This window comes from Magnolia sinica, chromosome 7 (genome assembly GCF_029962835.1).
Source record: "Magnolia sinica isolate HGM2019 chromosome 7, MsV1, whole genome shotgun sequence".
Lineage (NCBI taxonomy): Eukaryota > Viridiplantae > Streptophyta > Magnoliopsida > Magnoliales > Magnoliaceae > Magnolia > Magnolia sinica.
The window spans coordinates 47,368,413-47,393,255 of record NC_080579.1 but is presented as its reverse complement, the minus strand read 5'-3'; the positions used below and the strand labels follow the sequence as shown (position 1 = coordinate 47,393,255).

General features: G+C 40.9%; 1 protein-coding gene across 3 annotated transcripts in view; it reads right to left on the bottom strand.

Moving 5' to 3' along the window:
- Nucleotides 1-923: 923 nt before the first annotated feature.
- Nucleotides 924-24,843, bottom strand: part of LOC131251324 (BTB/POZ domain-containing protein At3g05675) — a 52,544-nt gene continuing 28,624 nt past the window's right edge. For all 3 annotated transcript variants that reach the window (XM_058251987.1, XM_058251988.1, XM_058251989.1), the window contains 2 exons: nt 2,557-3,826; nt 924-1,759 (listed from right to left, as the gene is read on the bottom strand). In XM_058251987.1, coding sequence (XP_058107970.1) covers nt 1,695-1,759; nt 2,557-3,826 — 1,335 coding nt within the window. In that variant the 3' untranslated portion in view covers nt 924-1,694. The remainder of the gene's footprint in view (nt 1,760-2,556; nt 3,827-24,843) is intronic.

Sequence of the window (24,843 nt, the reverse complement as noted above, 5' to 3'; positions counted from 1 at the left end):
ATACTACTTGAGTTTTGAATCCATCTGATTTTTTGTTGGTCCCATGTTCTAAAAATGATCTCGTAAAACTTTACGGATCGACAGAGTGGATTTCTCATAAACATTAAGATGGCCCCACCTAGCTTCCGGCATAGGAACTTATGAAAGGCTTTGGCACGAGGCGGCTTGAATTACGCCACTTCTCTCCTTATTATCAGCATTTATTACCACCTTAAATTACACCTAGCGGCATTTTGGGAACAAGTAGCACATGCACTACCACTCCTGATTTTTTATGGACCCACTTTGACTTGTACATGAGATCCACTCACTATTAGATGTGTAATTCAGTGATAGGCTCAGATCCAAAAATCAGGAAAACATATGATTTAGATGGGCCACACCAATGAAAACAATTAGGAAAGAGACATCCATCCTTGATCTTTACAAGGCCCATCATGATGGAACTGTAAAATCCATTCCAACCATTAGATGTAACACCAAAAGTAAGTCCGGGTCCCAAAAATGAGGTCCATACATGAATCATGTGAACCACACTAGAGAAATAGTTTGGAGGGTTAACCCTTCCATGTACACTGTTTCCAATTGTGTGGTCAACTTGAACTGCAGATGGAGATAAATTTTGACATCTTAATCTAACATGGGGTGACATACCTAATGGTAGGAGTTGATTTTACATTAGGACCACGATGGGCCCACCCAAGAGATTGCTCCCTTTACATCATAAAATAAAATTAGTATGCGGTGGAAGCAATTACTTACATTACTTAAGAGGTAAATTTTATTTATTTATTTATTAAATGCATAGCTAGTTGGACGTAAATGTAATGTCCAACTAGTTGTGTGTGAGCATTACCATATATATATATATATATATATATATATATATATATATATATATATATATATATATAGCTCCACCATACAGCACAAAACAAATAAATTACAAGAAAATAGAGTGCAATGACAAAAACCGAATCCAGTCACCAAACGGAGCCACACCAATCAGTACCCCAGATTCATCAAAGACAATGTAAGCATTGACAGCAAAATAGCCACAGCTTACAACACAAACCAGCGACATAAAGGCCACCGCAGCAACCTCAGTATCTTTAGAAGCCTACAGCAGGACGGCAAAAGAGCCATAGCTTTAAATCAGCAACCCCGGGATCCTATCATTTCCCAACCCCATGACAGTCTAAGCATCATGTGGAACTTGGGATAAGGACTTGGAACAGCCACAATCTTTGGCATCTCCTGGAGAGGCTAATACAGCACACACACAGCCACAACTGGACAGAGAAACACAACCACCTTTTCAACCATCAAACCATCCATTAACAGCACCCCAAGCTACCCATTCAATACAAAGGAATCATCTCCACCATCTGCTACCCATTCATTACAAAGCCACATCACACCATCCATAGATAGAAATCACCCAGCCTAACCTTCAGCTATGGCCCCATACATTATCCACAGCCAACCATCATCAGCCACACATCCCTCCAAAGAGCCAACGAGAACCAGCAGCAACAACCAACTACAACTTCACTCATCTCGATATCCAGTTGAGTCAGGTAGAATTAAAGACTCGATTCAACTAGACTTGAGTTTTTATAATAATTAAACTAGGATCTTCTTATTCTAATGATAGATACTCTGGAAATGGTTTAGGTACAAAAATAGCCTAGTTAAAGCAAAATAGCTGTGGTGTAGACACTGTTTCCTTCACTGCTTGAGCTCATGGGTTCAAATCCTGCAAAATTGTCATATTTATATTTAAAAAATGAATCAACTCGGCAGGTGACTCAGTTCAAGTCATGCCGAGTCGTGTTGAAAGATTTAAGTTGATTGGGCTGAGTATCAAGGCCAGTCAGCTCACAACCCCGTCTTGATATCCTACACAAATAATCATAGCACTTCCAATAGGATTGGTCATGTCTGGAACTTTGTGCAAGGTCAAACAAAAGTCAGTAAATGATAGAGCAAATGAGACATTTTTTTCTTTGAGGCACTATATTCAAGTATCAAGCATGGTTCTATAAAAAGTTGTGTTAGTTCATTGTCTCCATTGTGCTGATCCCATAATGAGTTGCTCCATGGATGTCTATAAGCTGAGTGGTCAGATGATCTGAACCGTCCGGTCTGGATGCTATTTACTATGGGCCACCTAATAAACTTTAGGGTGAACGGATGATCTAAAATCATCAATGTTTCTGAATAAATGTACACATTGAAAAGAAAATTTTCAAATCTGTGATTATCGAATCATAGCTTTTTTAAGTAGTACCTAGAAAATGGACATTCAAATCATTGGACCAGCTCAGCACATGTTGGAGATCCTGAGTCGCGAGATGGGCAAACCAAACTCTCCTCGTGGACCATGGTTGCAGCTTTGGAGACTAATTTCACAAGACAGAAGCTAACCAATGCCAAAACAGGATTTCCCTGTTCTGTTATTGATTTGACCTTAACGCGGTAACCACATTAGCTATGAAGAAATATACATGAAACAACAACATCAAGATAAAAGAAATCACGTTTGAGTCACACCACTTCTACCGCCACGTAATGCTGCCATCCTTCTCTTTGCAACCTTGGACCTGTAACACCACACTTCGAATGCCTCAGTCAGGTCCGGAAAGTGGACATTCTCACCGCTCAACCAATCAGCCAAGATCTGTGCCTGGTCCCCTGATGGCAAAGCGAGCACGATTGATATGAACGCAGATTCAATGCTCTGCCAAAGCTCGCTGTCCATCTTAAAGGAAGGCCGATCAACACCATCGAAACCATCAGAATCAAGCATTGGCTTTGTCCTCCGTACAAAAGGAAGCCAAACCTTTACCATGTGAAGTCGCCTTGCTGTTGGAAGGATCACATTCCCATATCCAATGACTTCTAAAACCTTAGCAGCGACCTCAATGACTTTTAATTTCTTTTCAAGTGCATCGAAATTTAAACTCCCATCGTCCACAGCCTCCACTATCTTGTCTGACATCTCTACCCAACTGTGCACGAAATCCTTCATCATCTCCAACTTGATCAATATCTGGCAAGCCCATGCTAGGTCTGATAAGAGGGATTGTAGCATCTGCTTCCCTTCCATCACTGGTTCCAAGTCCTCTGGCCCACTAACCAGAGTCTCTAGCTCGCTATAGAATCTGGTTAAGAGACTGTTCACACATTTTCTAACCTCAGATTTTATTCTGTCATCGGCTGTCAGCAGTGGGGCATCATCATCCTCGGTGAGCATATACTCAAGCTGCTCCTGGGCAGAGGATTTCAGATCATTCATTGACGGAGGGGGCGATGATGTGGCAAAATGGATGGCCGAGAAGAAAATTCTGACGATGGCCGTAGGGTCAACTGGTTGAAGACGGGCAAGGATCGGTTCAGCTTGTGATCCAAGGGCTGGGATGATTCTTAGAATCTCCTCCTCCTCAGCCTCCTCCCAAGGGACTGCTTCCAAGTAGTCCACACAAGCACGGACCATCTGTGGACAGCCTAGCTGGACAGCCACTTGAATGATGCCAAGTGTAGTTTTGACGCCATGCCAGGTGTTGGGCATTGAGTCGTCAGGAATGTAAAGGAGGCGTAGAGCACTAACGTGATGGTCAAAATCCGATTCCTGGCAGTATACTTCAACACAGTTACGGGAGTCTAGGATCTGGCATGTTGGCCAATCCTCAGAGAGACGCTCGGCAAAGTACTTGCTCTTTTCTACGAGTACGTGAGAGTGGCAGTAAAACCAATCATCCCTGCCCTCGTGCGTCCGTAACCTGACAACGACATCGCTAGTTGACCTATCACCAATTTCATTCTGAGCCATTTCGAAGAAACAATAAAAAATGGAAAATCAGAAGATGAAGGAAAATGGTTTGGAATGTAAAATCCACTTTCAGAAAGTCTTGCTAATCCACACATTCCCCTCCACATACAATGAGCATGTTTATGGGAGATCTGATTCATGCATCAGGTGGACCTCAAAGCGTAAAAGACCTGGCCCAAAACAAGCTGATCTGTGCATCAGGTATCCATCACGTACAATGAATATGGGCCGTTGGCAACAGATTTTTAACCCTTTACTGCTTTTGAGCAAATGTAGCAATATGATGAGTTGGCCAGCAGTCAGGTCCACACAGTGGGTTCCACCTGATGTATAGATCAAATGTCCCACAATGTGCAAGGTTGGTTAGTGGTGGCTGCATCTGGAGAGGTCTGCATGGACTTGGCAAATGCTCTGGGAAATGAACACACTTGGGCAGCATTAGTTAATGTAAACTGAGATGGAAAAGAGAGACAAAAGAGAAGAAAACGTGAGAAGATGGAGACAGCTTGGCACAATCCCCCTCTCCTCAATCCTTTATTTATATCCAATAATCTTAAAGAGAGTAAAATACATATAAAAGCCTTTAAGAGATAAGAATAGAGATGTAATAAGAAACCAAAAACTAATACGAAAATAAAGTGTACCCTGCAGGTGCACCGCAGCACTGGAGACTACACTAACAGTTACTACCAATCAAGATTCAATTATCAACATATGACCTTTGGGTTCATGGAATCATGATTAAATTCAAACTCTGTTGAGTCGAATGATAAGTTTAAATGCATGGTGAAATGTTAAAGCATCTTGTCATGGCTTGAAGGAAAACAACACAATTGAAAATGATCCATCATTCCAGAAAGGCCTTTCTCATTTACCTCAAGGATTCAATGATGGATCTTACAATAAGCACGCTGCAGCAAAATTTCTCAAGATCAACTAAAGCATGGATTGAAAACATCCGATATTACTTGGTACCAGCCCAGTCGCATTGGTTTCGTCCAAAATTAAGACGAGTCGCACCGATTCGGATTAGTATTGTTTGAGTTGGGGCAGTAGCACTGTGTCTAGTCCTATGTTTTATAAACACTTCGGCTTCATTCCATTTCCCCATTTTTCTTCAAGTCCAAGGTTGGAGAAGAGAGAAAACACGATTCTGTAGAGAAAGACGCACCGTCCCTCCCCAATCAAATTTTTCTTAAAAATATAGACATGACGATGTATGATATGATAAAATATAATGCCGATCTAAATAATACCGGTTCTCACAGAAGAAAGGCAGCACCAGATAAAGAAAAGTGCACTGCAACTGGTACTTCATGGTCTCAGCCACAAACAGTTGATGACAATTGAGGATGGTGTACATAGTCCTACCGTAGCATTGCTAGTAACAATATTGCTACCCATATTGCTTCTGGTGGGGTAGTGGCAGTGCTATGACGTAGGTGATGCTGTCACAATGAAGAACCGAAGATGCGTGTGACCATGGTCATGGAGAGATAGCATACAGATGATACAGAAGGGGATGAGTGTGATTGATAGGGGAGGAGCTATGCTAATAAGCCTGAAAATGGAGATGAATACCTTAGCCAGATTTTTAAGTTGAAAAGTGGGCAAAATGCTTTAATGATGGGAATTTAGTCGTGCTTGATACAAATTTTAACTGGAAAAATGGGCAAAATACCTTAATTATAGGAATTTAGTCGCACCTAACCGTTTTAACTTGAAAAGTGGGTAAAATGGCTGTGGAATTGCCATTTTGGTGCCTTTAAGTGGAATTTTAACTTGGAAAGTGGGCAAAGTGCCACAAGGATAGACATTTAGGCGACATTTCCTACATTTTTAACTTGAAAAGTGGTCAAATGCCTCCAAGATTGGCATTTGGATGGCCTTACTCAGATTTTTAACTTGAAAAGTTGGCAAAATGCCTCAATGATTGGCATTTAAGTGCCTTTTACCTACTTTGAGTGGGTAAAATGCCTCAAAGATTGAAATTTTGGTAGCAGCAAAGCTCCATCGAGATGGTAGAGCCAGTTTTGTCAAACTTGAGTTACCACTAGCCCTTTTTGTGTATGATCCAAGGAAGCCTAGAATCCTTGTTATTAGCCTCAAATCGTAATAGATGATTCTCTCGGTTTTTGGGAGATTGACTCCAATAAGGCCTTCCCACCAAATTCCCGAGTAAGCACCACAGTTATGGAGTAGGAAGGGGTTAGGCAGCCTACTCCACCTGCAAAATAGCGGTCTCTTCTCAAGGCTGATGAAATTCCAATGGCTGGAATTTTGTTGGATGGTTAACTACCGCTTAAAAGGGGATTTTTTTTTTTTCCAAAAATGAGAAAAATAGAGGATTAGAGAGAAGATTTTTTTATTTTATTTTATTTATTATTATTATTATTATTATTATTTTTTGGGGGGGGGGGGGTTGTGGTTGTCACCTTTTGATGCTTTAGATGTTTGATCTTAGAATTGAGCTTGAAAGTGGACTTGATAGCCTAGAATGAGTCTTTAAAACCTTGTGTGAAAGAGGGTCTCTCCTTGTTCTAGGAGAAATGAAGAAAGAAGAAGAACAAGTGAACACTTCTCCTTCCAAAGGTTCCGAAGCCTTGATTCACCACTGTAAGGAGCTGTATTTTGTGGCCTTGATGGAGAAGAACTTCCCATGTTCATAGTCCTTGTCTCCAATGCTCCTTCTCCATGAGGATTGCAGAATTTTTTTCCAAGCATAGGGCCATTTGGATCCTACAAGGAGCTATGGGACTTGGGAGTTTTATAGAGGCAAGACCCCTTTCTTAGAGGGAGGGGTCTCTATTTATAGAGAAGGGAGTAGCAATGTTGCAAATTGACATAAAGTTAGGGGTGTTCTAAAGCGTAGGAATGCTATGGATGGTTGACAAGTGGCACATTATGGATTCTAGATTGGGTAGTTAGAGGGCAATTTATAGAGAATTGAGGAATAATTGGGCTTTGGGAAGGATATAAGAGGTTTCTAAAGAGTTTGGAGTTGAGTGGCTATGAATGAAACACTTGTAGGAATCTTAATGTTTGGGGAGGGGTAGTTTTCGGACTTCACAGTCCAAGTAAGTTAGATGGGTAGTTTTGTTAACAAAGATGGTAGTTTAGGGGCAAACCAAGGCTTCTAGGGTATTTCGGTAAAAATAGGGTCAAAGAAAAATGGGATTTGGGTTTTGAATTTCCATGCTAAGACGATATGGTAATTTAGAAATTGTTTCCTGCTCAGTAGAAAACACCTTTGGTTTTTCAATTGTAACTTGGTGCTCAGGTGTTGGATTTGAGTGATCCATGACTTATTGGGAAGGGGGACAACTTGATAGGCTAACTACTGCTGTGTTTTGAGAGAGAAATTCCTAGTGGTTAAGGAGATATAGGGTCCACAAGTTTGGTTAATTTCCTGATTGTAACAGTCAACCAACTCTGCACACTATTTGGCATTTTGATCATAACTTTGAACCTATAGATCAGATTGAGCTGAAATTAGACTCATTAGAAAGGTTATTGATGCGCTACAAGATGGACATATGGATTATAACATTTGGATCCTGAAAGCTCAAGGAATTGGGACCTGAAATTGGTTTAGGGTTAGGGGTTTCGGGTTTTGGGCTATGAGTAGGCTGCTATAGTTGGGCATAGGCACAGGACCATGCTTAGGATTTGCATAGGAGATGGGTACTGGGTCAATTCTGCAGTTTTTTATTTTGGGAGCAATGCAAGACCCATCCTTTTTAAGGACAGAGGGGGTTAATTAGCCTACACTCTGCAGAGTGAGGTGTCTACAGGTGCCTTACTCATATTTTGACTTGAAAAGTGGAGAAGGTGCATCAAGGACATGAATTTAAGTGCCTTTACCCAGATTTCTAACTTGAAAAGTGAACACAATGCTTCAAGCGTGTTTACGTGTCATTACCCATATTTTTAACCTAAAAAGTGGCCAAAATAACAAAAGGAATTGAATTTATGTACCCCTACCTACATATTTAAAAGTGGGAAAAGTGCTTCCTGGATAGGCATGTAGGTGCCCTATTCAGATTTTTTACTTTAAAGGTGGGCAAAATGCCTCAAGGATAGGCACTCTGGTGCTGCTACCCAAAATTTTAACTTGAGAAGTGAGCATAATGCCTCAAGGTTTGGCATTCTGGTGCCCTTAGCAGATTTTTAACTTGAAAAGTAGGTAAAGTGCCTCAAGGATTGGCCCTTTGGTCTCTTACCCAGATCTTTGACTTGAGATGTGGGCAAAATGCCTCAAGGCTTAGCATTTTGGTGCCCTTGCTCAGATATTTAACTTGGGAAGTTAGAAAAATGCCTTAAGGATAGGTATTGAAGTATAATGTTGCTTGGATCGTGGGTCGCTTTAGTAATGGGTACATGGTACCAGCGTTTGAAGTATCAGTATCGCTACAATTTTCGGTGGCTGGGGATACAAAAACAATATCGATATCGACAATAATATTGCTGACAATTAGAAATGAGGGGAAACATTGGGGAAAATAGTGGAATTTTTCAGTGAAACTTCAGAAGATGCTAAAATACACATTTGCATATTTAGGAATAAACAAATGCATACATAATTTCTATTTAAGGGGGGTCTAAAAGCATATGTTGTAATAAGAAACCAATTCAACTATCCCATCCATCCCATCTATCCATCCAATCATCCATCCAAACATCCATTGATATTTCAGAATATTGATAACATGATATTAAGCCGAGAAATCTTCAACAACAAGAAAGAAAATGAAAGATTGTGGTCTTGATATCGCCCGTATTGTGATTATGATAATATCGCGACTTGATCGATATTATCATTGAAAATTTGTACAATGCATATAACCATGTGCCAATAAAAAAATTTGCAATGATTTTTTTTTTTTAATTATAAATAAACAGATTTTTGGCAAAATCGATACATTGGTGATACAAGCAACACCTGGATTTTACACAGTCAAAAATATTGGCGATACTTGGTGATACATCACCGATACCACAAATTTCTGAGACTACTAGTGATATCGGTATGGCTACCAATTTTATTGGAATCGCCGAGCTGGAGATACAAATAATATCGGGGATACTCTAAACAATGCGCGTATACTACTTCCTCCAATACATACACTGGGCGTGCAATGTAGTTCTATATATGTAGTCATATTGCAATTTATATTTGGAATGATGAATATTATTATTATAGACCATGCCGGCTTATTATAAGTAAATAAAAAAGTAGAAATCTCTATATTGTAAATATAATTTTGTATTAACTAAATCAATAATGAGAACATAGATCCATAATTTTGGGTTGCTAAACATTAGCAATCTAGATCCCAAATGATCCATAATCCAGATCACTCGATCTGTGTGGAAAATATATTTAATTGTTTGTGTTATCTATGTAATCTTATGTTATCTTTTATGAGTTAATATAAATATTGGGCTAAACACAACACTTGTCTTCTCCTCTCTCTCTCTCTCTCTCTCTCACCATGTCACCATCTTCTACTTCGTATTAGAGAAGGTTTTTGGACCTGATCGCATCTACGATTGTTGGGCCCATGGCCATATAGATGACATCAACAGGGTATCGCTAGGCAGTCCTTCAAAAAAAAAGTAAGGGATCTGGAAGAATGATTTTAAAAGAATATTAGTGATTTGTTTGCAATTTTTGGATAAGTTTTTTTTTTTTTGAAGTAGAGAGAGAGAGAGAGAGAGAGAGAGAGAGAGTGGACAAATAAGTTTAGGGCAACAAGTGTTGTGCTAGCTCAAAAGACTAACACTCGTATTTATAGAGAGAGTGGACAAAGAAGTTTAGGGCAACAAGTGTTGTGCTAGCTTAAAAGACTAACACTCGTATTTATATTAACTCACAAGAGAAACATATGGTGTTCCACAAGAGTACATAGATAACATGCACATAGTTACATGTATTTTCCTACACATCATAGTGCCCCCAAATCTCGACGAAATTTCACGATTCTTGATTCTGGTGATTGCTAATAATTAACCGCACCTAATCAATGTGACAAATCTACCCAAAATTCCCTCAGAAAAGCAATACAACAAGAAAACCGAGATTTGATAACCAAAATCTATTTTTTTTTTCCGACTTTCTTTAGTTTCAATGAAACACCAAAAAAAAAATCCAAAAATTGCAGAAAAATCAACAATATCTTCTAAATTCACTTTCTATATGCCATACTTTCTGCTTCAAAGAACTATCTTGTTGACGTCATTGGTAAGACCAAATAATATCAGCAGTGGATCTCATAAACGTAGATTTGCGATCACGTCTAAAATCCTGCTCTGATGCGAAGTTTTCTAGAATCTAGTTAAACAAAACGTCGTGAACTATCTCTTGGAACTCTTTAGTACGGGTAGTATTTCTATATCTATAGGTGCTTCTTTTATTGCCCTTATTCCCAAAATTGATAGTGTTGTTAATCTAAAGGATGTTCGACCTATTAGCCTTCTTGGTGCCCCCTACAAAATTCTGTCAAGGAATCTAACACCCATACTCAGGCCCATTCTCTCCAAGGTTATTTCAGAGGCCCGGGATGCACTTTTGGCTAATAGGTGGATCCTAGATTGTGCCCCATTAGCTAATGAATGCATTCATTCTAGGTACAAACAACATTTGGGTGGTCTCGTTTGCAAACTAGATATTGAAAAGGCGTTCAATCACATTGATTGGGATTACCTTGATAATCTCTTGGGGAGATTTGGTTTTAGAGATAAATGGCGAAAATGGTTCAGTTCCTCCCTGTCTCTGCCTCCTTCTCTGTGCATGTGAATGGGTCCCCGAAAGGCTTATTCAAATCTTCGAGGGACCTTAGGCAGGGATATCCTCTTTCCCCCTTTCTTATTGTGTTCTCCTTTGACGGCCTAAGCAGAATGCTGAAAAAAGGGGAATCCATTAGGCTGTTTAATGGGTTCAAAGTATCTCCTCTAGTCTTTTGGTATCCCATATCCAGTTTACATATGACACTTTACTTTTCTGTGAAGCTTCCTTGTTAGTTGTGTCCAATATGAGAAAGATAGTTTATTGTTTTAAGGCTATTTTAGGGCTTAAAATCAATATTTTCAAAAGCGAAATGCTGGGAATTAACATCTTTGATTTTTTTTCGTGTCCTCATTTGCTGAAAGGTGTTTGGATGCAAAGCGGGAGCTTTTTCTTCCATGTACCTTAGCATCCTACTTTGTATAGGTCAACCTGTTAATTGTCTCTTAGATGTTGTCTTATAAAGAACAGAGATGAAATTATCCCCTTGGAAAAGTTGTTATCTATCCCTTGGCGGTCTTCTTACCCTAATTAAGGTGGCTTTGTCCAACCTCCCCTCATAATACCTTTCCTTATTCCATTGCCCTAAATCCATCCTTTCCCGAATTAATAAGATGAGGAGAGATTTCCTTTGGAATGGGAATTTTGAAATTCATAAGTTCCATTCTTGAGCTAATCTGAGGTCTCAAAACCAATGTTGTTGAATCGCATATGTGATCATGTGCGATCGCATATGCGACCGCATATTTTTTTAAAAATTTATTTCAAAAAATTTAATTATATATATATATATATATAGGGAAATTTTAAAAAGAAAAAAGAAAAAGAAAAAAAAAGAAACTAAGGGGAACTTTTCTAAGTTAATAGATAACTAATTTTACATATTTAAAATACATTTGAGAGAGAAAAAATCAATTAAATAATGAATTAAACATCGAGTCATAGACATTCAACAATATAGTTAACAAGAAGTAACAACAAAATCAACAAGCTATTTATTTATTATTGTAGAAAATCAACAAGCCATCTTCCTTGAAACTTAAGAGTGCTTGAATCTTGATCTTCCAACTTCCAAGAGAAGCAATGTAGGAGAGAGAGAGAGAGAGAGAGAGAGAGAGAGAGAGAGAGAGAGAGAGAGAGAGAGAGAGAGAGAGAGAGAGATTAAGACCACTTGTAATTAAGAAATGTAAGAGAAGAAGAGAGTAAGAGAGTTTTGGAGTGGGAATATTGTAAATGGAGGAGGTTTGGAATCCTTTTTATAGGCAAAATGTTGTTGTTGTTGTTTTTTTTTTTGCAAAATAAAAAATAAAAAAAAATTAATGTGCCATGGCCAATATGCGATCGCATACATTGCATATGCGATCGCATATGCCATGATCACATATGGATATGCGCATATGCGGCCGCACATGACAACACTGCTCAAAACCCTTCACAAAAGGGTTGTCGGGATCAGAGTTCTCTTTGAGGTTAACACAAAAATTCTTTGGAAATGGCTTTAGCATTTTGGTACAAAATCGGAAAGTTGGTGGAGAGAAATTTTAGTTTTGAAATATGGAGTTGAGGGTGGCTGGTTCACCAAGTCATCCTCTATCTACAAGGCTTCGTCGATTTGGAAACCCGTCACTAGCATCCTTCCTCAATTTTGGGAAGGCATTAATTGTGTTTTGGGGGATGGGTCTCGAATAAAATTTTGGTTAGACCAGCGGATCTCTTACAGACCTTTAGCGTATGTTTTTCCTGGCTTAGCTAGAGTGTCCTTTAATCTCTTCTTATCAGTTGCTAATAGCTTCTCTTTCACTAGATCATAGGTCTAGAGTCCTCTGTGCAGAAGATACCTGACAAACTCTGAGTTTGAGGAACTGCTAGAACTCCTAAAGCTTCTTGATGGTGTTCGCCCTGTTGTTGGGATGGTTGTCTCCCTTCAATGGTCTCTCTCTCCTTCCGACTTCTTCACCTCTTAGTCATTTTTCGTCCTCATAAGTAGCAGTCGTCCCCTATGTCTGGAGGTGTCCTTTCCCTCATTTATCTAGAAGATAGGGACCCTCCCAAAGTGGCTTCTTTCATCTAGCTTCTTGCTTTTGTAAGGGTTCTCACGGTCGACAATTTATAGCACAGAGACATGATGCTCCATAACATCTGCCTTCTCTGTTAGAGCAATGAAGACACCATAAACCATCTCTTCTTGCATTGTCCCTTCACTCATGATGTTTGGTCCTCTATTCCCCTCAAGCTTCATTAGTCGTGGGTGATGCCCCCTTCGATCTCTTGCTTTTTGTTCGTCTGGTTTGGGAGAAACACTAATGGAGTCTTCTGTCTATCTAGCGTCTCGCAGCAATGACAACTCTCTAGACCATCTAGAGAGAAAGGAACTCTCAACGCTTCCGAAATTCCTCCTCTTCCATTATTGGGTGATAGATCTCCTCTTTCGAGATCTCAAGGATTGGTCTGAAAGTTGCCGCTTCAGTGATAGCGAGACGATTCATTCTATTTTGGGCTAGGTCATCTTGTTGTCATGGGTTCTAGCTTTCCGATTTCTCTTGTATAGCTTATCTATTCTTCAGGTTTGATATTTGGGTTTGCATTTGGGTTTTTGGTTTGGGGTTTGTTGTTGTAAATTTTCCTAGTTTTTCTAGTTAGGTCTTGAGTTGTATAGCATTACGATAGTTTTTTCGTTTTTCCTTCCTTTCTTTTCTTCTCTCTTATTCCTATTTATTTTTAGGTTACTTTTGCCCCCTCTATCAATACATTCCGATCTTCCAAAAAAAAACTCACTTCAATGATAAGCATTTAGATGTCACTAGCAAGTTTTTTTTTAACTTGAAAAGGTGGATTTTAACTTGAAAGTGTGCAAAATAGCGAAAGGATTGGAATTTATGTGCCCTTACCTATATTTTTAACTTGAAAAGTAGGCAAAATGCATCAAGGATGGGCATTTAGCAACCCCTACAAAAATTTTCAAATTAAGAAGTGGAGAAAATGCCTCAAGGATATGCAATATGGTACCCTTGCATATATTTTTAACTTGAAATGTGGGCGCATTTTGGAGCCCTTGCCCAGATTTTTAACTTGAAAATTGGGCAAAATGCCTCAAAGATTGGCATTTTGGTGCCCTTACTCATATTTTGAATCAGAAGAGTAGGCAAAATGCCCCAAGGATTGGCATTTTGGTGCTCTTACCCAAAATTTAACTTGAGAATAGGGAACCGTGCCTCATTAATTTGCATTTTGGTGCCCTTATAACCTGTACACCAAGGAAAATGCCTTAAAAGGAAGACATTTCGACACCATTTATGAGATTTTGAACATGAAAAGTGAGAAAAGCGCCTTAAGGATTGACATTTTGGTGTCCCTACCCCAATTTATTAAATTTCAAAGTGGAAAAATGGCTCAAGGATATGCATTTAGGTGCTTACCCAGATTTTCAACTTGAAAATTGGGAAAAATGCTAAAATGATTTGAATTTAGGAGTAAGTCCTTGCATAGAATATTAGCTTAAAAGTAAGCAAAATAACTCATTTATTGGGATTTTTGTATCCTTACCCTAAACGTTAACTTGAAAAGATGGCAATGTCCCTCACGAATAGTCATTTGGGCACCCTTCTAGAGAATTTGAGCTTGAAAAGAGAACAAAATGCCTTAGACATTTTGATACCCTTACCAGATTTTTAACTCAGAAAGCGGGTAAAAGTCCTCAAGAATAGATGTTTAGGTACCCTGGTCACGCCCCAAAATCGAGAACCGGGCTCACAAAATTCTTAGCCGTCGAATCTGGTGCCGACAGCCTCCGTAGTACCCCATTCTCGGCTCTAGCTTCCATACGCCAGGTTCCGATCCTGGGATCCTACAAGGAGGATTTTCAGGGTGATTTTTTTTTTTCAAAGGAGCATAACCACAAGTGTACCCAAGTCACAAAACATCATCACCACATATCCACTAATAAAATCTTTGAGTATAGTGCTGGAAAGGAAATACAAGATATAATCAAAACTCAAAATACTAGGCTCATGTTCCGGGCTCAATGCTGCTGATACGCCCTAGCATCACCTGCAGCGTAAACAAACGCGCATAAGCTTCCTATGAAGCTCAGTAGAGTGCCTGTATGCGTGCACAATGCTATGACAATAATAAAGATATCAGAGTATGCGGAAGATGATGGAGGGTTAGGCTGCCAAGTCCATGAATGCTATTAGCCATACCAAGGCTATGCAATGCAAGGCCTACATGACCAAGTGTCAGATGCTAGAGATGCAACGTAAACATGCCAATATCCAACTAATCCACATATCAGTACAATTTGTATCTGGAAATATCATCGGGGTCTAGTATACTCCAACATTGGCTACCGCCCCCATCATGCGCAAGACCAAGTGAGTGGAAAAGACCTCACTATCCGTCTCGCCAGTGGTATGCCAATGCCCACCCGGCTTGTCGATAGTGGACCCATTTATGAGTTGGTCAGACTCAACCTATCTTATAATCCCCTACCCTCGAGCGGATAAGGTCACACCCATTTTCAACTGATTACGACAAAGTGGGAGACGCGGCCTACTGGTATTTGGCACTAGGTCGCTCGTGTTATCCACTCGGTCTTGACGTTGAAGCATCCTACTGGTACCACAAGGGTTTAAGGACTTTCACCCAAGGACATCCATAGTGCCTTAATGCTAGAACATATATTTCCAGTATCTAATCCGGCCATCCACGATATGCCCGTGAAGGCCACAACCCCGATGTCACTAGGGTGTGAAAGTGGTCGTGACATACAAAATGTATAAGTCACTGTCCAAGTCATGCACCAAACCTGCGCAATCATGTGGGGCAACCCTATCTCATATGGGGTCCCCTAAGTATCTCAAGCCGAAAGGTGTATGCTATGATCAATCGTTCTTCACAACAGACATACAAATGATGCGTATGGGCATACAAATGGGCATGATATCCATTACACTAAGCATGTTATCAGTGTGTCCTATCAGGCTAAGCATACTAGCATGTTATCAGACATATCATGTGATAATCGGCCTTAATTGGTACAACATATATAGAGAGTGGGACTCGAACAACAGGCCCCACTAGAAATATAGAGGTCTATGTGGTGTGGCCCACGTTGGACTAACATCGGCTCCTCATGTAGCCTACACAAAAACAAATCTGGTAACTGGATGTGAGGCATGGATAAGATACATATGCTATGGCGGGGTCCACTTGAAATAACCCAGATGGACACCTACATGTGTAACGTGTGTGCCACCAGGCTATCAATTTACTGGGCACATGGCCCACTAATGATATCCCAAAATGATCAGATTATCATCTGATGGGGGCATCACGCGCACACGCGCACGCACGCCACCCCTTACACACGTACGTACGAAGGAGGGCCTCACCGTCGATATGGCTCGATGACGACGTCCAGGGAGGGCCTCCTAGTTAGAAGACGAAGTTTTGATTCACAAGAGTGGGCCCGATAGTCATGAAAAGCCCATCATGGGATCTCATGATCGTGGCCCACTAGTCAGATTAAGTTCATACTTTAGGTTTTGCTTATTTATATTATTTAAAACATCATGAACGCTTTAAATTTCTTTGATTGAATTTTTTTTTTTTTTTTTACTTCATCGCCAAGTAATAGGTTGTGCACATTGCGCGAGTTTTGGGGTATAGGGTTTTTCCTATAAATAGGCACCCCTTGTAGTTCTTTTGATTCATTGAAGGTTAATAAAAATTCCTGTAAGTTTTTTTTTCTACTTTCTGAGTTTTTGAGTTGTGGAAAAATTCAAGTGGGTGAGAAGCCCTCCCTTTTCGAAGGGCTAACTACCGTGGTGCGAAGCTACATCTATCCCCATCTGCCCCTACCCTTTTCCATCCATATCTCTCACCTTTTACAAACATCCTTGCTTCAAATTCATCAGTTTTTGCAGCAGATCTTCTCTCTATAGCCAGTTTCCAGAATCTGGCCCTATAGGAGGGTTGAAACTTTGGCAGAGCACCACGCCCAAGCCGTTCGTCGGATCGACGTGAGATTTTGGGGTATTGAAGCCTGGGTCTAGCCGACCAGACCCAAGAGAGCCCGTTTTGGGTTCGTGGGCGTCACGCACGTGCGGCCAGCCATCAGCACACGTGCTTCAGGCCCCCCCTTCCCCCTTACTGTCCATGCACGCGAGTTGGTTCCAGGTTCTTTTCTCCTCTCTTCACTCTTCTCTCATCTGATTTCCCTAACCCTAACCCTAGATTGTTCTAAATCCCCAATTTCTACCCCTTCTCTCACCCTAGGGTTCCTTGATTTGAAATTGGTGAATTCCTTGGATTAGGGATTGATTGTCATGCATGTGTGGATGATTTCTATTTCCCTTTGAGTATTGTTTGGTTCATAATTTTTATTGATCTAGCCCTAACATGTGTAGGCCTAGACCCACATAGATTCCCTTTAATTGAATGTTTGAACTTTTGTGTGGGATATGGAATTTGTGTAATTGTTTCTGAACTAACGTGATCTTAAGCCTGAAATCTTGCACATCATATCTGAATTTCATGTCCTGCATAAAATTTGGTATCAGAGCTTAGGGTTCTTATAGGGGAATACATTACATGTTTAGGGTTAGTTTGTTTGAGTCCTTCATGCATCCAGTTTCATTACATATAGCTGTTTAGAAGCCCGTAGTCCCTGATATTAGTTGCTGAAATTTCTGTTAGTAGGGAGTTCGCAATTCACATTGCTGTAACTTTCTGTTATTCCCGTATTTCGCCAACTATGATGCTGGATTTTAGAAACACTGTATAGTTTCCCTCATATAGAGTCTGATGGCATCATTTAGTCCTATCTAGTTGCATATAGTCGTCATAGAAAGTACTTAGGTGGAGTTAGCAAGTGTATGCCCACATGTACGAGTCATGGTTTTGGTTTGTACCCTACTCTAAACATGAAGTAACAACTAGAGTCACTAAACAAACTATCCCAGCAGATCGAGTTTGTAGGTAAGCGCTTGGAACAATATATAGACCAACGCTTTGATCAATTTGATGTGCGCATTACCTAACTAAAGGCCTCTGCCGGGACAAACCCCCCCATTGGGGTAGATGTTCAATCTCAGGCAGGTGGCCAGGAGGATAGACCAATGAATGGAGTTAGCCAAGGAATCAGTTATGGGCGTGCACCCGTACACCCATCCCATGAGGGACATCAAGACCATTATTTTGAGGGGTATAACATGTGCGGCCTTGTGGTTGGAGAGAGTACATCAGATGCTAGTGTAGAGTTAATCACTAAGGCCATTCCGGTAGTGGATGAGTTTCGTGATGTCTGTCCTGATGATCTACCGGATGAATCTCCCCCTAGGAGGGATATAGAGCACAATAGAACATGGGACACCGTTATACCTACAGCCGAGTTTGCGTTTAATAGTTTTGTCGATAGGTCCACAGGTTTCAGTCCTTATGAAGTCGTTACTAGTTATAAACCTGAAAAGCCTATTGATCTTGTCCCTATGTCACTGTCACATAGGCCGTCAGAACCTGCAGAGTTTTTTGCACATCACATTCATTCATGACATCAAGATATCAGGCAGAAGATCACTACAAGTAATGAACATTACAAATTTTCGGCAGACCAGCATGAACGTTTCAAAGAATTCAATAGTAGGGACTTTGTGATGGTCCGCATCAGGCCCGAGCGGTATCCTCCAAAGACAGTTCGTAAGTTACACGCGCGTCGCGATGGACCTTCAAAATTATAAAACAAAACGGTCTCAATGCGTATGGGGTAGATCTTCAACCTTTCATGGGAATTAGTTCCGCATTCAATGTGGAGGATCTAGTTACTTTTCAGGGGACCATTGATACTTTGTCCGACCCTTCACTCACCCATCCTGATTCCTCAGAGTTATCCCTTGATCCATGGCCCCCTCTCGACCCATCTTCCCAGCCTCAAACTCCCATACCTACCCTTCTCAACCCATTTTCCCAGCCTCTACGTCCCATACCTACCCGTCTCAACCCATTTTCCCAGCCTCTACCTCCCATACCTACTCTTTCTGACATTTCTTCCCAGCCTCTGCCTCCCATACCTAACCTTCACACACCCAGAGAGGAAATAGAGGATATCATGAACCAACAAATAGTTTCAACGTCGGACGGCAAGATTCAGAAGTACCTGGTTAAATAGAAGTCATGCCTAGTTTCAGACAGCACATGACTCACTGAGGAGGAGCTTCAGAGACTTGATCCTGACATCCTGGAGCGGTGGAGTTTTATTTTGCCAGTGGCGAAATCTTCACAACCAGGGAGAATTGATGGGGACATCACACGCACACGGGCATGCACGCTGCCCTTTACGCACGTACGTACGGAGGGCCCTACTGTCGATCTAGCTCGATGACGACGTCTAGGGAGGGCCTCTTAGTTAGAAGACGAAGTTTTGATTCATAAGAGTGGGTCCGATAGTCACGAAAAGCCCATCATGAGATCTCATGATCGTTGCCTACTATTCAAATTAAATTCATACTATAGGTTTTTGCATATTTATATTATTTAGAACATCATGAATACTTTAGATTTCTTTGAGTAACTTTTTTTATATTATTTTATATTATTTTTTTACTTCATCGCCAAGTAATAGGTTACGCACATTGCGCGAGTTTTGGGGTATAGGGTTTTCACCCCTTGTAGTTCTTTTGATTCATTGAAATTTAATAAAAATTCCTGCAAGTTTTTTTCTACTTCTGAGTTTCTGAGTTGTGGAAAAATTCAAGTGGGTGTGAAGCCCTCCCTTTTCGAAGGGCTAATTACCGTAGTACGAAGCCACATCTATCCCCATCCGCCCCTACCCTTTTCCACCCATATCTCTCACCTTCTACAACCAGTTTGTAGCAGATCTTCTCCCTACAGCCAATTTCCAGAATCTGGCCTTGTAGGAGGGCCAGAACTTAGGCGGAGCACCACGCCCAGGCCGTTCGTTGGATCAATGTGAGATTTTGGGGTTTTGAAGCCTAGGTCTGGCCGACCAAACCTAAGGGAGCTTGTTTTGGGTTCGTGGGCCCCACGCACGTGCAGCCCCCCCCCCCCCCTCTTTGTCCATGCATGTGAGTTGGTTCCAGATTCTTTTCTCCTCTCTTTCACTCCTCTCATCTGATTTCCCTAACCCTAAACCTAGATTGTTCTAAATCCCCAATTTCTACCCCTTCTCTCACCCTAGGGTTCCTTGATTTGAAATTGGTAAATTCCTCGGATTAGGGATTGATTATCATACATGTGTGGATGATTTCTATTTCCCTTTGAGTATTGTTTGGTTCATAAGTTTTATTGATCCAGCCCTAACATGTGTAGGCCTGGACCCACATAGATTCCCTTTAATTGAATGTTTGGACTTTTGTGTGGGATATGGAATTTGTGTAATTGTTTCTGAACTAACGTGATCTTAAGCCTGCAATCTTGCACATCATATCTGAATTTCATGTCTTGCATCATCATCGGCATCAATAGGATGATCTGCACCGTTTGAACTTTGCCGATGTAATCGACGGTTATAAATTGTTGGTTAGTCACTAGGATGTGATCCTGTGTTTGTGGCCCATCTGAGTCTTGTGATTTCATCATTTCAGGCAAGGTATATGCCTCAATGGATTTAATACAACCATAGTGTCAACATTACATACACACACTAATTAGGGATTTTCAATTGATTTAATAATTAATTTCAAATCCTGCAAATACCCCTCGCATTTAACTTAGGATCATAGGGATTTTGAATCCAGGTTGCCAAACATAGCCAAGGGATTCCAGAAATCTAGGAATCCCAAGTCCAAGAGAGCCCCAAATCCAAGGGATCCCACATTTAGGGATTCCCAAGTTAAAGGGATCCCAAATCTAAGGAAATCCCAAGTCCAAGGGATTCCATATCTAGGGGATTCCAAGTCCAAGGGGGTTTCCACCCCCACAGTTTCTCGTGGTGCAGCCTACATAAGATCTGAATCAGCCTGAACCTTGGGCCCCTGGCCTAACACTGCCTGAAGAAGAGGATGAACGGCGTGGATGGCACAGAAAAATCAAGGTGAGTCCCACAAGTGGGCCCCATGTGCTGTCAAAACGGACAACAATACATGCCCACTTTTCCCTTCGGTGTGGTCCACCTGAGATTTGGATCGGCTTGATATTTGGCACCATGGCCTAACATGATCTGGCAAGATGGATGAACGGAGTGGATAAGTCACATACATCATGGGGGTCCCACGAGTGGGCCCCACTCCACGTCCACGCTGGGCATCCACCTGCCTTGCATTCTTATTTTTTTATTTTTATTTTTATTTTTGTTTGGATAACTATCAAAGTGGGCCTTATTAGGATGATCTACTCCATCTACCACGTAGGCTAGCTCGAGCGGGGTCCAATGGGCCCTAACTTGGGTTGGTTTGGACGAATAGGGACCCCACAGCGGGACTTGGAAGATTTCAACAGCAGGGATTGTTTCCCTCCGTGCGGCCCAATCGAGACTCGGATTTGCCTCATTTTCTGACCCATGTCCTAAAATGATCTAAAGAAACAAGTGGACGGTGTGGATTTAACATATACATCATGGTGGGGTCCACAAGTGGGATGCCACTCCCCACACCTGTATGTGCAGACGCTGACGTGGGTGGCTTCCACCTCCATTGTTCCCTGTAATGTGCTCCACTTGATGGTTGGATCGGCCTGATTTTTGGGCTCAACACCTTAAATGAGCTTGGAAAACATATGGATGGTGTGGATCTAAGATATACATCAGGGTAGGTCCCACGAGTGGGAACCACTCCCCAACTGCCCATGCAAGCAGCGTCATTGACGCTTGAGCTCATCAGCCCCCTTGCAACTTGCGGTGTGACCCACTTGAGGTGTGGATCGGTTTCATTTTTGGGCTTAACGGCCACAATGATTTCGCAAAGTGAATGGATGGCGAGGATGTAACATACACATCATGGTGGGGCCCATGAGTGAAGCCCACACAGTGGCCTTGGGAAGATGGATGTTGTTGTGTCCAGCAACAGTTGTCGCTGCCCCCATCTCTCTCGTGTTTTTAAAGGGTGGTGGGTCCCACTTAGGAAATCCACTCTGTCCATTGGGTCAGCCAACTCATGATGGGCTAAGGAACTTAAGATCAACCAAATTTTGTGAGGTTTTCCACCATCCAAATCTGCATAAACCTATTAACATGTTAAATAGAAAATAAACATCATGGTGGGCCACACAAGGTGGTCCACGCTGTGATAGCATGCATGTCACTCTCCAATAGCGTGACCCACTTATGGCCCCCACAACAATATCAAAGTAAGAAAAGAATGGGAAAGGAAATGGAAAGAAGAAGGGAAGGAGATCTGGTCTTCGGGGTGCCCCCCCCTATGGGGTCAACCATACACTCCATACATGATTAAGGTGGCTCTCACCCTTGTAGGCCCGCCAAAAATGGATAAATCACAAAGAAATGGAGGATCAAAATCCTCCCATGCACTTACAACGACGGATGGATGGTTGGATCAGTTTTGATCGGCGATTAGACAGTCCACTAAGCTCCTCTCCACTCCTAATCTCCTATAATCACTCTTTTCTCTTTTCACTCTTACCCTCTTAATATCTCCTAATTCTCTTTCAAGCTCTCTTTTCTCTTAAACCATCTCCCTAATCTTTCTCTCTTAATCTCTCCCTAATTCTCTCTAATGTTTTTCTTTCTCTTAATCTCTTTATACTCTCTTGCAAGCAAATGGTAGAAATGAGAGATGATAAGAAGATTTTGTGGTAGAACTCTTAGGATAGGGAGGGAATTAAAGGAAGATGGAGGGGTAGAATGGGGAGAGAAAGAAGGAGAGATGAATGGCTAGGCATGGGCAAGGCATGAGTTGCATGATGGGAGGCATGGGTTGCTTTGACTAATGAGGAGAGAGAAGTGATGGATTGATTGGACAACCTTGGGATTTGTGCATGTGGGCCTACTTGCATTGTGCGGCACACCTTGGATTGTGCCAAAACTGCAACTTCTAATCTAGGGGATCGCAATGGGGTGTGCCATGCATCGTTGGAATCGTAGCAACCATGCGATCGATAGGGTGATAGGGTACAAGTCTCGAGGTGTTATGGTACTAAAATAGGATCGTGATCGAAACTCGTCAATTTGGTGAGCCAGAAACATGCCATTATTGAAAACAAAGCGTACGATCGGTCTCACAGGATTACGGGTCTTACAACCCTTACCAAAAATTTTAATTTGCAGATAGGGCACATGCCTGAAGCAAGGCATTGATGTGTTTTTAACTAACATTTTAGATAGAAAAATGCCTTAGTGACTGGAATTTTGGTGCCTTTATGCATATTTTTAACTTGAAAAGTGGGTAAAATGGTTCAAGTATTGGCATTTAGGTGGCCTTACCTAGATTTTTGCGTTAGTAAGTTGGTAAATACCTCATGAATAGGCATATAAGTGTCCTCATCCAGATTTTCAACTTGGAAAATAGGAAATATGCCTAAGGATAGGCGTTCCCTTACCTAGATTTTTAACTTAAAATGGTGGCCAACCAATTCTAGGATTGGCGTTTTGGTACCCCTACCTAGATTTTAACTTGAAAAGTGGGCAAAATGCTAAAAGGATTGAAATTTAAGTGTTCATATCTAGATTTTTAATTGGAAAAGTGGGGAAAACGCTTCAAAGATATGCATTTGGGTGCGCTTAGCCAGATTTTTACTTGTAACGTGCGCAAAATGCCTTAAGTATTAGCATTTACTTGCCCGTAGCAAAATTCATAAATTGAAAGATGGGCAGAATGCCTTAAGGATTGGCATTTTGTTGCCCTTAAACAGATTTTTGACTTCGAAGTGGGCAAAATGCCTGGACCCAGAAGGGTTGGTATTTTGGTGGACTTACTCAGTTTTTTAACTTAAGTAGTCGAAATGTCTCATGAATTGGCATTTTGGAGCTCTACCCCAAATTATGACTTGTGAAGTGGACAAAATACCTAAGGTAAAGGCATTTCAATGCCCTTTCCGAGATCTTGAACATGAAAAGTGGGCAAAAAACCTCATGAATTGGCATTTTAGTGTCCTTAGCCACCTTTTTAACTCTAAAAGTTGGAAAATGCCTTAATCATAGGCATTCAGGTGCAGTTATCAAGACTTTTAACTTCAAAAATAGGCAAACTGCAAAAAGGATTGGAATTTAGGTGCCCTTAAAATTTTAACTCGAAAGTTGGCAAAATGCCTCATGGAATGTGATTTTTGTGCCCTTACCCTAAAATTTAACCCCCATAGATGGGCATTTAGGTGCTGTTCCCGAGATTTTGAACTTAAAAAGTAGGCAAAATGGGTCAAACATTGCATTTTGGCGCCCTTACCTAGATTTTCAACATTTAGAGTGGGCCAAATCTGTCAAGGATAGGCATTTCAGTACCTTTATCAAAACTTTTAAGTTGAAAAGTGGGTGAAATGCACCAAACATAGGAATTTAAGTGCCGTTACCTACCTCTTTACAAGAGAGTTGAGCAAAATAGCTCAAGGTATGGAATTTTAGTGTCACTACCTAGATTTTATTTATATTTATATTTATATTTATATATATATATATTTTTTTTTAACTTAAGAAGTGGGAGAATGCCTCAAGGATCGGGAGCCTTTTCTTAGATTTTTTTTACTTGAAAAGCGGGCAAAATATTGAGAGTTTTGGAATTTAGATACCGATATCTAGATTTGGGTATGTAGATTTTTAACTTAAAAAGTAGGCAAAATGCCTCATGGATTATGCCCTTACCCCAAATTTTAACTTGGAAAGTGAGAAAATACCTCATGGATAAGCATTTAGGTGCCATTCCCGAGTCTTCGAACGTGAAAAGTGGGCAAAAATACCTTAACAATTATCATTTTGGTGCCCTTTGAGAATTTTAGCTTTGACATTAGGCAAAATGCCAGAAGGATAATAACACTTCAATACCTTTACCAAGCTTTCTAACTTGAAAAGTGATGCGGACACAAGCGCATTCAAGGTGTACCAACGAAGAAAGCGCCAACCACAAGTGCCGTCCTTGTGGATAGGCGACTATTGAGGAGCTGAAGACCTTTCACATGTGATTGGACATATAAAAGACTCCATTCAGGGAAGACACATGTGAAGGAAGATTGGAGAAAGAAGACCGAGCGCCCAAACTTTCCCGTACTTATGTTATTTGCGCGTTTTTGACTTAGTTAGGGGTCTTTTAGTAATTTTATGTCT